General features: G+C 36.5%; 1 protein-coding gene across 1 annotated transcript in view; it reads right to left on the bottom strand.

Annotated features, from left to right (window-relative positions):
• The window catches only part of LOC124359634 (protein Wnt-11b-2-like), a 45,171-nt gene that overhangs the window by 11,091 nt on the left and 17,017 nt on the right, over positions 1-17,063 (bottom strand). Inside the window, exons 3-4 of the mRNA XM_046812537.1 lie at positions 14,478-14,803; positions 14,104-14,390 (exon numbers count right to left, since the gene is read on the bottom strand). Of these exons, the coding sequence (XP_046668493.1) occupies positions 14,104-14,390; positions 14,478-14,803 (613 nt within the window). The remainder of the gene's footprint in view (positions 1-14,103; positions 14,391-14,477; positions 14,804-17,063) is intronic.

The following is a 17,063-nucleotide window of genomic DNA, read 5'->3' as shown; positions in this document are numbered from 1 at the left end:
AATTAATGGTGAGAAAAAATTCAACCTTATAACTTTTTTTAGTTTTGCTGTTTACACATATTACTACTAGTCGAGATTTTTTCTTTTAAACCATTGTTAGTTACTTTTTATTACATTATGATCAATGTTGTTTTAATAAATTGTCAGGAAATTGTGCAGAATAATAATATAGTGTCTTGAGAAAACATAATGTAACTGTATTTATTTGTAGAAAAAAATTTAAAATAATAATGTTATTGGGTGTAGGCGTCTATTACTAATTATTGTTGTGTTCTGCTCTTTGATCTAGAAACAATGAGAATCTACCCACCTTTTCCACTTTTAAATCGGGTTTGTACTAAAAGTTACAAGATCCCTGAGTCGGACGTCACCCTGGAGGAAGGTTTAGTAATACTGATACCTGTATACTCCATTCACCATGATCCTAAGCATTATCCAGAGCCCGATTTGTTTGACCCAGGACGATTCAGCCCAGAAAATTGCCAATCACGTCATCCATACGTCTTTTTGCCATTTGGAGAGGGTCCTCGTGTCTGCATTGGTGAGTTGAAAGAAATAGAATGTATTAGTTTTTATTTCTATTTTTCAAGGATTGTAATTATAATCTGTTTTTTCAATAGGTAATGTATTAATTGATAAGTTTTACATTAATAAATTATGTTTTTGTGTTCTTAAAAAAATATGATGTAAGACTTATTTGTATTGTAAAATAGAATCTGACAATTTATCTGTTGTATACGTTATTTTCTGTTATTTAATTTGAACAAAAATGTGTTAATTTATTCATTGAATTTGTTTACAAATTACTACAATTTTAAAGTTTAGGTAAATAAGGAAATATAATACAGCTAAATTATATTTTTACTATGTTTCGTACAACTTAGTTTTTTATCAGGTTTACAGTAATGTATGAGGAGACAGAAAGATGATGTATACTCTGATAGATGAGGTAGATACATGAGCCTTGAGTTTCAGGCCCCCTCCTTTAACCCCCACCCCTCCCTCAACACAACAATCTTCACTTAGCACATTTATAACATATTTAATTTGACCAAACAGAATCTTATTTATCTTTATTTACATTTGTTAATATAACCTATATTAATTTTTGTAACTTTCTCAGTTTACTGTTTATCTATATAATGCAACTAATGGTAATGTAACAGACATTTTAGCATTTTTATTAAATTTGTATGAAAATCCAGCACATGTAAACTGTCACAGTCTGAGTGAAAAATTTGAATCATACTTGTATTTTTGGAGGTAAATAAAGTAAACGTAGAATTGTCTTTTGAGTTCATTCTGCTGCTATGCATAAACTAATTGAAATCATAAATGTTTGTTCGATCACTGTAGTAGGGTTGATATCTTGATATTGAGAGGGCCATTAAAATGTGGGTAATGCCATAATTCATATATATATGTATATATATATATATATATATATATATATATATATATATATATATATATGTAATTTCAATAAACATTCAACCACAAAAAGTATTTGCTCCGCCGGGACTTGAACCCGGATCTCTCACTTGCCGAGTGAATGTGCTACCATTACACCACAGAGCCCTCACTTTTTACGATTGAATTATTTTATATTTGGCCGTATCTGTTAGTAAGGGCTCTGTGGTGTAATGGTAGCACATTCACCCGGCAAGTGAGAGATCCGGGTTCGAGTCCCGGCGGAGCAAGTACTTTTTGTGATTGAATGTTTATTGAAATTAAATTCGGCTATTATCATTTATACAAATTTAATGTCTATATATATATATATATATATATATATATATATATATAATTTATTTACATTATATATATATATACATAAAATATAATATAATTGATATATGTAAGTATCATACTCTGAATAGGCTGTATATTATGTTAGTTATGTATTTTATTGAATTAAGCATTATAAGATTATTAATTTCCCTACATTAAAAGTTTTTGAAGACATACAAGCATGTAAACTTTCTGCCAGAGAGATTAATATAGTTTATAATATTTCCTCTTTCGATTTACCTTACAGTGTACAGTTGTCTATTCTCTATTGTCTTTTGTATGCAATGAATAACTCTGAATATTGAGGTTTGAAGCAGATGGAGTTTGAGTGAAGAACATTATATAAGTTTAGATTCAAAATATTGCACTGATTTGCTGTACTGTGTTTTGTGTTCTAGAGTTTTATGTTTATTCTGTCTTATTTTGTCTTAAAATTTGAGCGTACAATATGTGTATTTAATATTCATGTTCAAATTATTATATAATCATAGAAAATATTTCTAGAAAATAATGTGATCTGTCAAGATGCAGACGGCTGAGGAAACATGAGCATGGCAAGTTAGAGTTGGAAAGGGGGAAACAAATAATATTGTTGCCCTGGGTGATATAAAGTCTACATTCAACCACGTAAATTTGTCTCCTCTACAGCCAATAACTAGTTCCTGCTATATAAGGAATTATCAAATGTCCTCTTGGGCATCCAATCATCGTGAAAGATTGAATGTCAAAGGGAGAAAGTGTCCCTTTATGTCAGGAGTTTTGAGATATTTGATTACAAAAATATTACTGTTATTCACAGCGCACTGTAATTCAACACAGTTATTCGTGTTTAATGCCATTTAGTCATTTTGTTGGCAAAATCATATCATATTCTGTCTTGAAAGAAAATTACTGATTTGCTTGTCTGTCATATATTTTAACGCTGTAATATTATTAAAAACAAAACTAAAAAGGAAAGACTCTCATGAAACAGCCACACCAATGACATTGTTTACTGTTTCAGGGATGAGATATAGTCTGATGATGGTGAAAACGGCTATTGTGACCCTGGTTAATGATTATGCATTTAGTCTAACACCGGATACACAGGTTCCACCTAAGATCAACAGCAGGAGTCTTGTACTTCAACCATCACAACCCTTGCACCTGGTACTTAACCACAGGAGACATAAACCCGTATGACAATGGTTGTTGTACATTTCTTGTTTCTGCCTGACTATCTCAACTATTTAAGCTCATTACTGACAATAGATATTTTGAAATTATATCAGAATTTTGATATGTTGCCTTGTTATGTTTTACAAAAACTGAAACAATATGTTTAACAGTACTGGAATCTGTTCTCTTTTTAAGATGTCAAAACCTAAAGTTAAGTATATTATGAAAACTGACAAATTAACTTAACATGGTCATTAACATGCCAAAGTGATACTTTAAAATAGAAAACAGTGTCATAAAAAATTAAACATATACATGAAACTCACAATAATGTTAAGAGAAACTAACACAACAAATAGCACTGCAAAATATAGATACACATTGTAACATATGATACACAGCAAGGTTTGTAACTATTGCATACTGTGTGGTAAATTCTATTGTCATGTCCCATGTCAACATCACCATTGGTGCAGCACCTAAGTAGACAGAAGAATGGGTGGAAGAAGGGAAAAGGAATAGACAGATGATTTCATCCTTATTTTTTTATTTCTATCTTTTATTCTGCATCTCAAAGTCATTGTTGGTATAAAAATTGTAGTGGCTGAGATTTTTTTTATTTTATAATTTATTTAGGTTCTCTAGCTGATGTTTTAAATATTCGTAGCCAAATTGGCCTAACTTCAAAATAAGATTGAATTTAGGTTGATCTACTAATTTGATATAAGACTCAATTTCTTTTTTTGTTAAAAAAATAAAAATTAACAAAATAAAATGTCAAGCAATTTTAGACTTTCCTTTAGTCCTTTTTCTTTTATTGTCGCCATGTTCTCTAGTTTTAACATTTAGTGTTTTCTATTTTAATGCTAATTATTAGATTACAAACTTTCTCTGTGTATATCGTTATGACGGAAAATTACACTTCTTAAATTAAACCACTTTTCATTACTCGTTCGAGCTGAAATTTTCCATATAAGCTTAAATCCTGTGACATGTTATTTAAAAAAATTTTTACAATAACATTATTGTGACCCTGCCCCACTGGCATCTAAAGTAGTCTGGATAGTCTCTCTCCCACATGCTTATTGTGATGGGGCGGCAGCATAGCACAGAGCAATGTTTTGACTTGTGACATCGTCCATAGCACATGTAACAATTTTAGCAAATATTAAGATTATCCTTTTGACAAATAAAATTAATAATTAATTTGGTTATGGTAGAAAATGAGTTTTATTCAATATGTTATCTTTCTATCAATTTCATAATATAAAAAACATATTTTTAAAAACAGATACAGCTAGACAGGCGCCCACTATCAACTGACACCCGGGCCAAGCTGCCCCCTACATTTCCTTAGATCTGTCCCTGCGAATTTGGACACATGATAACTTTGAGATGCAGAACAAAAGATAAAAATTAAAAGTAAAGCAAATCTGCCTGGTCGACCTTATGACTTTGGTTTAGACAAATTAAGAAGAATACAGATAGCAGTTCTTTCATTATAGTGTGTCAGTTTTTATAACATATAGCAATAGCAAATATTCTAAATCCTGAAATCCTTTCAATCGTACTTGCCACTAATATCAGTGTTAAGTATTATTGCATTAAATAACTTGTTTTTATTGCCTAATATGAAAAGGCTACTTTTATTGAACAATAATTATGTATATATTTTTTGGGCAATTTATACTCTATATTTACCTTTATTTTACTAAACTGTATATACTGCATTAATTCTATATCTCTTTCTGCGGCCTAGTGCCTACAATACCATTCCTTACTGGATTAAAATATTCACGTACAGTGACAGACCAATGAACCATTGTTTCACGAATCAGCTGTTTACTGTACACTCACCAACCAATCACAACGGTTGACTTATCAATTGCCTATCTTGCAAGCGACGGCACGCTTGCTCGTTATACTCTCGGTCCCGCCTGGGGCACTTATGTACTCTCTAGCCACTGCTTACCATACTTACTCTCTCCCCCATGTGTTACTCTCTTATTTAAATATTAGTTTATCTCTATTTGTTGTACATTTACATTAACATTAAAGTCAGTGCTCTGGATTGGCAATCTCTACCAGAACGTCTCTGCTCCCGGACACGCGTCTACCGTGCTCTCTACAGGACTGGCCACAGTGTTATGAACTATTCGTTTGCGGTCGTATTGTGCGTGAGTGAATCCGTGAAGGACATCTTCCGTCTTCACGCCTGCCGACAAGACAGCAGCCTATTTCCACACTTACTGATCACAACCTGGCCCTCAACAACAGCAGACTACGGTTAGGTACCTCTCATGAAAACAAAGGTAACTGTTTATTTTCTGCACTTTATTTGAATATGCACTGTTCATAAACTCATTATGTGTAACCTAGTGAACTCTTGTTAAAATCAGTGTGTTCGGCGTCTTCACTGCATAGTGTGAAGTGGTCCTTCTTAATCGAGCCTCTAAAATATTATCTAACGGTTCTCATAACCAAAATTCATTCTTTTTATGGTCCTTAGCGAGCCGGATAATAAGAACTTTAGTCCATTGGTGAATATCAGTGCAATCTCAACTCTTATAAGCTCTATACAGTGCATATTTCAAAGCGTGGTTTCAGGTTCTTTCACGATTGCAAAGTGAATATCACGTGCATATCGATTTTCCAGTCCCCTCTTCACTCATATCAGCTGTGACGTGTCATATCAGCTGTTTGTCCTCTGCTTTGTCGACTGCATTGTTTTGTTGACAAACAAGCTTTCAGACTGTCACAGCACAGGTGAACTGATTACTGTGTTTAATGGTTACCGCTTCTCAATACTTGTTGGTTATCAGCCCTACTTGTAATACTCATTATTCTAAGCAGGTTACGCGAACTTAAATATAAACAATCTTGGTTATTGACACTTTACCTTGAGCAGGACTTGCACCCTTATTGCAAAATTAAATGTTTATTTTGTCAACACTATATTCTAGTCTCAGCTTAAAAAGAAAAAAAAGCTACTTACTGCTCACAATTGTTTATTATAATTTCTATTTGAACATAGCTCACGCATATGTATGCATGGTTTATGGTTACCGTCACAACACTACCATACTTTACCACTGACAGTTTACATGTAGTACGTGCGCATAATGTTTCCAGAGCCTCTGCTACATTATAGCTGAATTTAGCTCAACAATAACCTTAATTGTTGTTTATTATTTAATAACAACTTGTCTTGTTTACGTTTTTCCATAATAACAGTGTATTTTATTTTCTCAAAACAAAACTATATTATAGGCCTATACGAGCCTACTCTACTTATTGCATTATTATTGAGTTTTTACCTCTAAAAACTAAACAATTGGTACCTGAAGATGAAATCAATGATTTCGAAATGTACATAGTAACAAAAATAAAAGTTTACAAAAAGTGTTAAAAGGTTTATTTATATTGTATCATAAATATTTTTTAAATTGTTTTTCATTGTATTATATTGTTTAGATACTTCTTATTTCTTGGGGAAAATACTTCAGAGGAAAATAATTTAGTTTCTATTTTTATCACTGTCCCAATTCAAGAGGACAATATTTTGTTTACTTTTCACCTTTGAAGTTTTACTCAAATTGGTTAATTTTCTACAAACACTTTCAACATGGCGATGTCTCTTAAAGTGGCTAATGCAAAGCGAGAACACCTCTTTTCTCAGATACAAAGTATCTATGATTTAACTAAGAAGACTTCCGATCCAAATATACTTCAGCAGTTGCTTGTCAGAGCTAAATCTATTCAGAGACTTAGACAGGAATTTTCAGAAATATTAGACTTGTGCCACGAGTTGGAATTAAAAGTAGATGCCGACTATACACCTAACTATTCCGCATTAGCGAGCGTGGACGAGTTAGTTGATTACATTTCTGCTAACGTGCTTATGATTGAGACCAAGAGACAAGCTAAAGCTAATAAAAGCGAAACTATTTCGCCTGCCTCCCCTCAAGTCAACGTCCGGCTACCGAAATTGGAATTAAAAACTTTCGACGGAGCTGCTTTGGACTTCTGTACGTTCATCAACGTTTATGAACAAGCCGTACACAACAATGCGCACTTAAGCGATGTAATGAAATTTCAATATCTCTTGAGCGTGCTTTCAGGCGAACCACTCTCTCTGATAAAGTCGCTAAATATAACTGAGCAAAATTATGCAATCGCTTATCAGCTGCTGAAGGATCGCTACCATAATACTAGGCGTCTACTCACACTACATTTAAATCAAATACTAGACCTTCCTGTCATCTCCAGCACATCTGTGAAGAATATCCGTGCTTTCCTTAATCTTTTTCACGAACATACGCAATCACTTAAAGCATTAAACAATGACATCACCAGTAACAACCCACTTCTCTCAGCCTTGTTATTACGCAAGATTGATAATCGGATGGTCACCCGCCTAGAACAGTTTCGAAAAAAGGAAGAGCTGCATACTTTGCCCTCGGTTGAACAAATAATTGAGTTTCTCAACCTGGAATGCAGCCACATTGAGGACAGTAGTCTACATGACAATATTGTGGACCCCAAGAACGCTTCAAGTTCTTATCTTGGGTCAAAACCCAGATTTGATAAACGCAAATCGTCTCTTAAAAACGTGAGCTTGTTAGCGGCTTCCTCTCCACCCTCCTCGGCCTATAAACAAGGCCCATCATGTTTTTATTGCCATCAGAGCGGTCATAAAATTTATGGCTGTCCCAGCTTCGGCCAAAAGACACCTCAAGAACGGCACGGGATTATTAAACAGCACAACCGCTGTTCTTCTTGTTTGGGGACGCACAGATTAAGTGAATGTCAGTCTAAATTCACGTGTCGAACATGTCGTGGTCGTCATCATACCTTGCTACACTTCACTGATCGGCCAACACGGTCCAGTGTTGGTACGTCGGACCGCGTTCGTCCCGTTGTGGAGAACGGCCGTGACGGCGGCCGGCCTGCAACACCTACACCTGCTGTCCGCCCTCCGCCTGCGACCACAGCGCTCTCGCCTCCTAGCCCGGCCGAACACACCACACTACACGCTCATGGCACACTGATACCTGATGTCTTCTTCATTGACCAGCATTGCTGGATTGAAAGCGTCACAATAAAATAAATAACTAACTAAATTCTACTATTTACACTATTTACAAATGCAAGTGGCGGCAAGGCTAGGCTATGTTGCTCGCGTTCTCGAAAAAATCTCTGATTTAGTAGAGAGGGTTGGCCAGGGACCACTTCCTAAGCCTGCATTCAAAGTCCCTGCTCTCAAGAGCTTTAAGATGTTGAGGGAGGCAGTTGTACATTCTTACTGCTAATGCGGGGAAACAATCTCTTGTCTTGCCTAGCCTACAGGAGACTGTATTTAGTTGTGAGCTGTTCCTCAGCCTGTAGGCATCCTGAGCTTCACCCCTAGTTCCGAAGGCTGCAAGGTTTTCCTTGACATGTAACAAGCTGGCGACAAAATACTGGCTAAAAACCGTTAAGATCTTAAGTCGGTTGAACAAGGGCTTGCAGTGATCTAAGAAGCCTGCAGATGAGATGATACGCACAGCATGTTTTTGCAGCAATAAAATTTCGGCACATCCAGAAGAATGACCCCAGAGCAGCAGACCGTAGAGAATGTGGCTATGAAACAGCCCATGATATATAGTGACAAGATGTTTTTCCGTCAATAGAGGCTTCAGTCTGCGCAACAAGCAGGTCACTCGAGACAGTTTCTTACTTAGTTCTGCCACATGCCCGTTCCACGTAAGTTTGGAATCAAGTGTAAAGCCCAAAAGTTTAACACTCCCCACTGTATGGTTAGCTAGAGATAAGGTGCATGTTAACTCCTGCGTTTTGGAAAGGTTTAGACTGAGTTTGTTGGCTGAAAACCATTCCTTAGCTCTGTCATAGACTTGGAGCGCTTGAGCTCTCGCATCTTCAGGTGTGGGTCTCGCTTTAAAGAATGTAGAATCATCTGCGAACAGAAGTACATCACCCACCAACTCTAGGTCATTAATTAGTACCAAGAAGAGCAAGGGTCCGAGAACCGAGCCCTGAGGCACACCGTGCATAACAGGCAGTGGTTTGGATGAAGCACCGTTAACAGAAAATATTTGTTCTCTACCCTCCAGATAAGAATGGAACATTTGAAGAGGCTGCCCTGAAACTCCGTACAACTCAAGTTTTCTTAAGAGTATACTGTGGGAAACACAATCAAAGGCCTTGCTGAGATCTGCAAGAATCAGCGCTGTTGACTGCTTTGCTTCAAAAGATTCCAACACTTCTGCCACAAGTTGACGCATACCAGTTGTAGTTGAGTGCTGGCCTCTAAAATCATGCTGTGATGCCGAAAAAAGATGGTTCCTATCCAAGTGATCGACTAGTTGCTTCTTCATTACTGTTTCAAAAATTTTGCTGATAATAGGAGTCAATGAAATGGGTCTGTAGCTCTCGATGATCTCAGGATTACCCTTCTTGTAGACCGGTATTGTACGTGAGACTTTAAGTGCCTTAGGGAACACAGCATTCTCCAAGCAGTAATTCAGAACCTTGGCTAAAGGGGCAGCAATGACATCTGAAACATACTTTAGCACAGGGGTTGACAACCCATAAATATCCTGACTTGATGAATTTTTTAAATGACATATTAACCTCTCTACCTCTGCAGGACAGACCGGATTCCAAGTTGAGAATGGATTGCTTTCAATCAGCATTTAGAAGCAATAAACTACAATAATTTAATTGATATCCACGTTTTAACACACTGTATCGGAACATTGTTTACATAATTAAATTCTTAAACTCGCTGTAGAGAACCATCTTCAGTTTTCGATGTCCTGATTAATCTAATTTTAATCTATATCAGGGATGACTTTAATCACAATACAGCTGTCATTAAATATACTTTATACAATATTGAGAACAGCTTAAAGGATCGATACATGTTTGTCAGTGTTGTTGATTAATTATATACATCTGCTAGTTATATCAAAACTCCAATAAGCAATTGAAATAAAATTATGGCTTTGAACTCAATAATCAAAAATTGTATAATTCCATTTTTTACAAAAAAATTGTAGTATTGTCAGTAAAATTTCCAAAACGCAGCACATACCAAAGACATCGTAAATGAAAAAGGACAAGATAGGTGTGAATTGACCTCCGGAAGACCAGTAGCTGCCGCCTCTGCCCTGCTGTTTTCACACCCTCTCTCAAATAGACTATACAAGCCCAGCAAACATGAGTCCACCCACTTGAAGTGATAATTGTTATTTAACATTACTGTTGGGGTGCTGCAGTTGTGGTGCGATGAACATCACTCAACATGTATGATGTTCATCTTAAATAAGAGGACGTTTTTATAATAACTGAAGAGTAGATACCTAAGGAGATGTATTAAAATACAGATTTTTAGTCTAGAAATTCAGGAATTTTAAGCTTTAAATATAAGTCTTTATCAATTGAGGGCTTTTATAAATGCTTTTATCTTTCTGTTTCCCTGGAAATTTTCACACAAGAATTTGTTTATTGTTTTGAAAGTTCTTATGCTTTACTCAAACACATCAGAGGGTGTCAAAGGAGAAAATAACTACAACTGCAGACACCACATATATAGGTGATATATAGTAGTTAACAATAACATCCTTCACTATTTTATAAAATTTGAATCTCCTTCACAAAAACGCTTAAATGTGGTATTTTTAAAAACTTTTTAAAAGATATAGTTCGTAAGTTTAAAAAAAATATTAAGAATAAATAAGTGTTTGAAGAAAACATTATAGGGTGTTCCACTATTTTGGAAAATAGTGGCACAAATTGAGAAATCCTAAATATATATATTTAATGGTCAATGAAAAGTTTCTTCATTTAATGTCTTATAAACTTAGATGTTTTAGAAATATCAATTAAGGGACAATCTAGATAAACACTCCCTACATACATACATCAATGGTCTGAGATTCTGGGGTACGATCATCGAAAATCCAAAATGTATCATAGAATTTTAGTCATGACCGTGATTACAATAGACAGATTTGTATTTAAACTACCTGAAACATATTAGAGTGACTCATTTACTTGATTTGTATCATTAACATGTAAAAATGGGTCATTTTCTTTCAAATTAAACTTGACACAATGACTAAATTAATTTTTTTAATCGCAAAAATGTTTATCAAATTTAAATTAAATTTATTATTGTTAGTTACAATATTATGTATTTTAACCAATGTTTCTGTATTGGCTTATCACAGAGTTTTAACAATCAGCTTTGATTGTTTCAATTAAATTTAGAAACCAATAATAAATCGATTAAATATGCCCTCATTATACTAATTAATAAACTATAAATATTATGTATGCTCTTACATAAATATAACAAAATAACTAGAATGTTTGCAGGACATTTCCAAATATTTTCATAAAAAACGGGACACTTATTAATGTATTACAGAATTCCAAATATTCCTCAGCAAATTTGAGGCGTGACAGTCAATAGAACAAAACCTCATCTTTAATCTCTAGTATGTTTGGCTGCACCAGGATGCTCAACATTAGATCTTTAACTTAGAGGTCACTAGAACTTAAACATTACATTGACGTATTCCTTATAATCTCTTAAGGTTATTTATAAAATTTTGTATCAAAATCTTTGTATTTCATTGTATACAATTACCCTATCAGTAATCATCACTGTTCGCTGTACCAATTATACCAAGCTGTCTGCTTGCCCCCCGACCCTAGATTCTCCCAAAGAAAAATATTTTAGTAGATCTCAATAATAGTTATCTGCTGCGAGACTAGTTTTATATCTAATTATTTCTGCAATTCTTTAGTTATTTAGAAGGGCACCAGGTTCGTCTCCAACAAATACTTCACTCGACAGCAACATGTCGGAACTCTGCTCTCTACAGGAAAAGCTGTGGGGAGGGGAAGGCTAATATGCAGTAAGGACACTTCTACATAGAGATCACCAGTTCTGACATGTCTCCTATCGTATGAAATCCCTTTCTAAATTTGTATTTTAATTTCTACTGAGAACATTGAAATTTGTTTAGATAAATGTAGCTTTTCCTAACCATCATCTTATTTAAGTGACAAGTATAATCATCTGGCTCTGGACCATACGTTGTGACCATCGACTGGCAAGAAAATCGAACCCAGTTTCTCCTCTCATCAGTCATCTATCAGTGAGCACCTGTCCAGAGAATTCTCTGGTTCTTTGTAATATATATCACATGTTAATTTTATTTCAGGCCTATACATCTTCATTCCCCCATAGACCTGCACATTGAACTCGGTTCGTCGTAAACAGAAACATACCATTTTTTGGTGGTCAAAAAGTCATTTTTACAACAAATCACTTTTTTGCTATAGTCTGACGCTGCACATTAACCAGAGATTGATGTGCAAATCAACAGAACAGAACGTCTGAATTTCTTTACGTTGTCTCGCTGAGACTATTACATAAATCCTGTACTTAGTGGTGGCGTGTCTCGTGTTTTTGTTGGTCCGTGGCAAAATACCCACACAATCAATTTGAAAGACATTATAATACTTTTTCGATGAGTGACGGACAGATTCCACAGCTGAGCGGCGACGGCGCGGCGCGGCGGCGGACGATGATTGGCCGGAATGTGGTTTGTTGCTGGGTTTTTGTCAGGTTTTGGTTTCTCTCTGTAAATTGTTCTTCTAAACTACTTAGGCGAGATTACTGCAGCACGGTGACGGGAATGACAGGTCCGGATTTTCGGGTCCGAATCCCAATATTGAGCCCGTTAACCGTGTAGAAGGTAATGTGTGTGACCCCACTAGAAATGTGACTAGGAACACATTTTAGTACCACTCACCATTTGTGTGTTTGTTTACATCGAGTAAACATTTCAAAACTTTTAGACTTTCTTATCTCTTAGTTTCAAAAGCAGAGTGCTCATTAGACAAGGCCACATTTATAATTTACTTCTATTAATACTATTAAGCACAGATAATTTAGGTTTTTTATTTTGTCCTATTTAAAATGTCAAGGTAATCTTTGGGTAATCTGTTAGTACAACTCATAGCAGCAGTGTGAGTTCAATGGATTATGAGACTTTATAAAATTGCTATGAATTCTGTCAGAATCGACGGAATTGAATTAGATTTGGTTGCGTGTCGTTAAAGATTAATAACGTTTCGTTAAATTGCCGAAATCGCAAGAAATGCCTTGGTTGGATGAGCGAGTGCAGGTTAAAGAATGTCTATTGGCTCACGTTACTGGAAACACGGTACTTGTTTGTAGTTATTATGGACTATTCTTCAATCGAATATAGTAGTATTCACTTTGTTTAAGGGCTAGCTGAGGCAATGCCTCTAAAGCCACATCTATGACCACATCTTCGCTGGAGGCTAACTAATTTTTCTCACACTTCTTTAATAAAACAATCTACAAAGATGTCTCAAAGGACCCAACAGAATACATACAGTGTAACTATATTCGTTATGCAATAACCATACCAGCAACATGACGCTGAATATATCTATACGCCGCTCGAACGTTGCCAACTGTAATCCTGTTGCTCTTAGACATGTTGATCCCCAAAATCTCCGTTCTTCCTACGAGTATGCATTGAGTTTCAAGAATATAGCATCTTTCTTGTCCGTCATCACGCCAGGACAGAAAACTACACGATTTTAAGAAGGGCATTACATGTCCTTAATAAATGACGTAGTATGTGAAGATGATCGCAGTAAAATTGCGTTTTACCTATTAGAGAAACCTCCACAATAAGCTACGCTAGTCTGCTTACACAAATTCTTACATTATAAGAATGTCTTCGTTTTTTTGCGTGAAACAGTTAAATTCTCAAAAATATAAATATTTGTCCTCGTATGTTAATTTAACATGCAATGTTAGCTTCATTATTGAATTGTCGTTTAGGATTTGAACTGTGCAATAGTCGACTTTACCAAATCAGTGTAAAAATACCGTTTCGAAGCTGAAACTGTCATGTTGAATTTTTGAATAGAGATAGAATAAGAATCAGCCTGACAGCTAAGGGAATAAAATACAATATGTTACATACTGAAAGCGATAGTTTGAATATGAGCAGGGAAAAAATTATGGTAATACTATATTGTAATACGAATGCAAAAAAAAACCTTAAAATTGAGGAAAGAAGAATTCTGCTTGCATACCTTCCGTAAGTGCCGACACTCCCTACGCGGTAGTCTCGGTGACAATAATCCGGGCTCTTGGCGACGTAGACGAGATCGTCCTGGGAGTAGCGGGTAGGTCGAGCCGGCAGCAGGCGGCGGCCCACGGCGGGGTTGGCTCGGACTTCCACAGCACGCGGGTAAAGGCGCAGAAGGCGCACCCCTACCTCAAACAGACGCGGTGGTAAAGCCTTCCAGCATGTTCGGACACTACATGAGCCCGAGACCCCGTGACACTTGCACTGCGCCTGGACACTGCTCTCTACCGCCTGCCCTGCCAACAGATCTCACTGCTGAGTTCGTCGATATGTGGTTTACTGTCATTACATAACTCGGGAGTCAAATATATTACTTACCCGTCTGCCGGCGCGGTTGTTGTGGAGGTTGACGAGTGCTAATTCTCTGTCTCCCTCGTCCACCGAGATGTTGGCCAGCCGCAACCTCTCTCTGTAGCGTCGTCCTGGTCTGTGTTTGTCCGCCGAGTCCACGAACTGCCGTGAAAAGTGAGCGGCCCAGCGCAGGTTGTCGCCACAGCCACCCCACTTGAAGGCGCCGTCTGGAGGGTCAGTGGGTGGAGATGCGCAGGCGCAGTGTGCCAGTAACCCGGCGGCGCAGGCGCGAGCAACGGCATGAGTTACCGCTGCCGAGCTCAGCGCCTGCACGAAGGCCTGCTCTCGCGTCCCTCATAGAATAAAAACATAGTTAACACAGTTTATTACACCACATATTGTTAAACAATTCTTTTAACTAAACATGTTTTTATTTCGAATACATTTCTGGAGAAGAGATTTTTCTTGAAGCTACTGAAAAATAAAACTTAGTAACGAGTGTAATAACATAGTTTATTTATTACTATTTTGCTATAAACCCGGTCGTCTACAAGGTCTTTGCAAGTTTAGCCCCGTGTCCAGGTAACGGGTCAATAGTCAATAGTCAAGTATTTATTGCGGAGACAAATAGTAAATTTGTATAGCAAACGTCAAGTATCTAATAATTTTGACACACATGCTACATCGAACTCTCATTCATACATACATTTTGAAACTCACTCTGCTCCGTTCATCGCCAATTTTTTACCCACCTCAATTCGAGAGCAAGTCTTCTGATTGTGCGGTCTCCCAGTTATATGCCATAAACTCGTTCACGCTATAAAAAGTGTTGGACACTAAACAGCGTTTCAAACGAGTTTTAAATTTTTTATGCGTAGGTGAATTTTTAATTTCATCTGGCAAGCTGTTGATGAGATGAACTCCTGCCTGTGAGGGCAAACGTTCATGAACTATCGTCCTGTGTCTCCTGGTTCGGTAGTTTTCTCTGCCTCTTGTCTCGTACGAGTGAACATCCCGTCCGTTGGTCAAGGTGCATTTAAGCATACAATATGACGTTGTTTCTAAAATGTAGAGACTTGGCAGAGTCAACAGTTGCAATCTTTTGAAAACTGGCCTGCACGACTCTATTAATTTTAATTTTGCAATGATACGTATCGCTCGTTTTTGAAGCTTGAACGTTCTTACAAATTGGTTACTTGCACATGCACCCCACAGCACTAGTCCATAGGTGAGATGTGGATAGATCAAGCCATAATAAGCCGTCATCATAACCTGAATAGGGCAGTATTTAGCTAGAGACCTCAGCACATAAATGCCTGAGGCTAATTTGGAGCAAACGTAATCGATATGAAAATTCCATGTCAAACCTTGATCAAGGTAAATTCCAAGGAATTTCGAGGAACAGACCTCTTCTAATATGGCCTCATCCAACACGATGGCCGGGCCATATTCGCAGTCTGTCGAGCGCAAAGAAAAATTTATAACATTGGATTTTGAAGAATTTGTTTTTAGATTGAGGCTATGAAAATGTTGCACACAACTGTTTACTGCAACAAAGGTGTTTTGTTCTAAAACTGATTTTGTGCTTGTTAAAAGACGTCACTCACTATTGTTTGTACAAGACCGGTATAATAGCAAGTAATCTTTCATCTCACATGTCTTTTTTATCATCTGCATATCTCTTTATGTTGCTTGCGATACAAAAATAAGATGTTCTGAGGAAAAATAAATATAATAACATAGTTAAGATATTGAAAATCTTTGTTACCAAGATTACTCCACTGGAGCTATATACATCCTATACTGATAAGTGCACAGGGCGTATCAGAACACCCGAGCTGAATGTTTAATGAATGGCTGGCATATAGACAGATGGTTTTCCATTGGAAGCTGAAATACATGTAGAATCTGTTGTACGAGTACACATTGGATAAGGTGATTTTCCTAACAATCGTTCGGTTAGCAGAAAAACTGTGATGCTAAACGTTTGATTCAGGTAACCAACTTTCGAGCTATTGGTGACGATATCTGTGGTTGTCAGGAATATCCAACAAATCTTAGCTTATAGCTTTCAGTGAGAGCGCAATCGATTGACGCCAGCACTGGTGATGATACAGTTATCATCATGATAGCAGTGCTTAAAACACAGATCGTGAAGATTGTCTTGTTTGAAATACATTCGAATGATGTCCAAATTCATGTTAAGTTTATACATACAAATAGATTTCAAAGCTTTAACAAATTTCCCATTACAAAGTTTTGGTCCGATTAGGAGTACAAACCTGTTTTCGGGAGTAAAAAGCCCCCATGAGCAGAGTTCGTAAACCATCAGTTAGACGACAGATCACAGGATTGTCGCCGTACAGCACGACGAACGTTTGATATTGTAGATTTTGTTTTATAGTAGGTAGCTTAAATAGGTGGATTTTAAACTGAGATAAACTAATATATTATTGATGTTCTTTCTTTGTTAGTTGAATAAAAGTGAAATCTGCAGCAAATTTGGGAACGGCTGGACAACGTATCACCAACTGAAAAATTTCCCACTGGATCACGTCATTTTGTCATTGTTTTGTTTCTGTTCGGTATCCAAGATAGATAGATAGATAGATA

Source organism: Homalodisca vitripennis, chromosome 4 (assembly GCF_021130785.1).
Source record: "Homalodisca vitripennis isolate AUS2020 chromosome 4, UT_GWSS_2.1, whole genome shotgun sequence".
Lineage (NCBI taxonomy): Eukaryota > Metazoa > Arthropoda > Insecta > Hemiptera > Cicadellidae > Homalodisca > Homalodisca vitripennis.
Note: the sequence above shows the minus strand (reverse complement) of the source record. Positions and strands in the feature narration are given on the sequence as shown.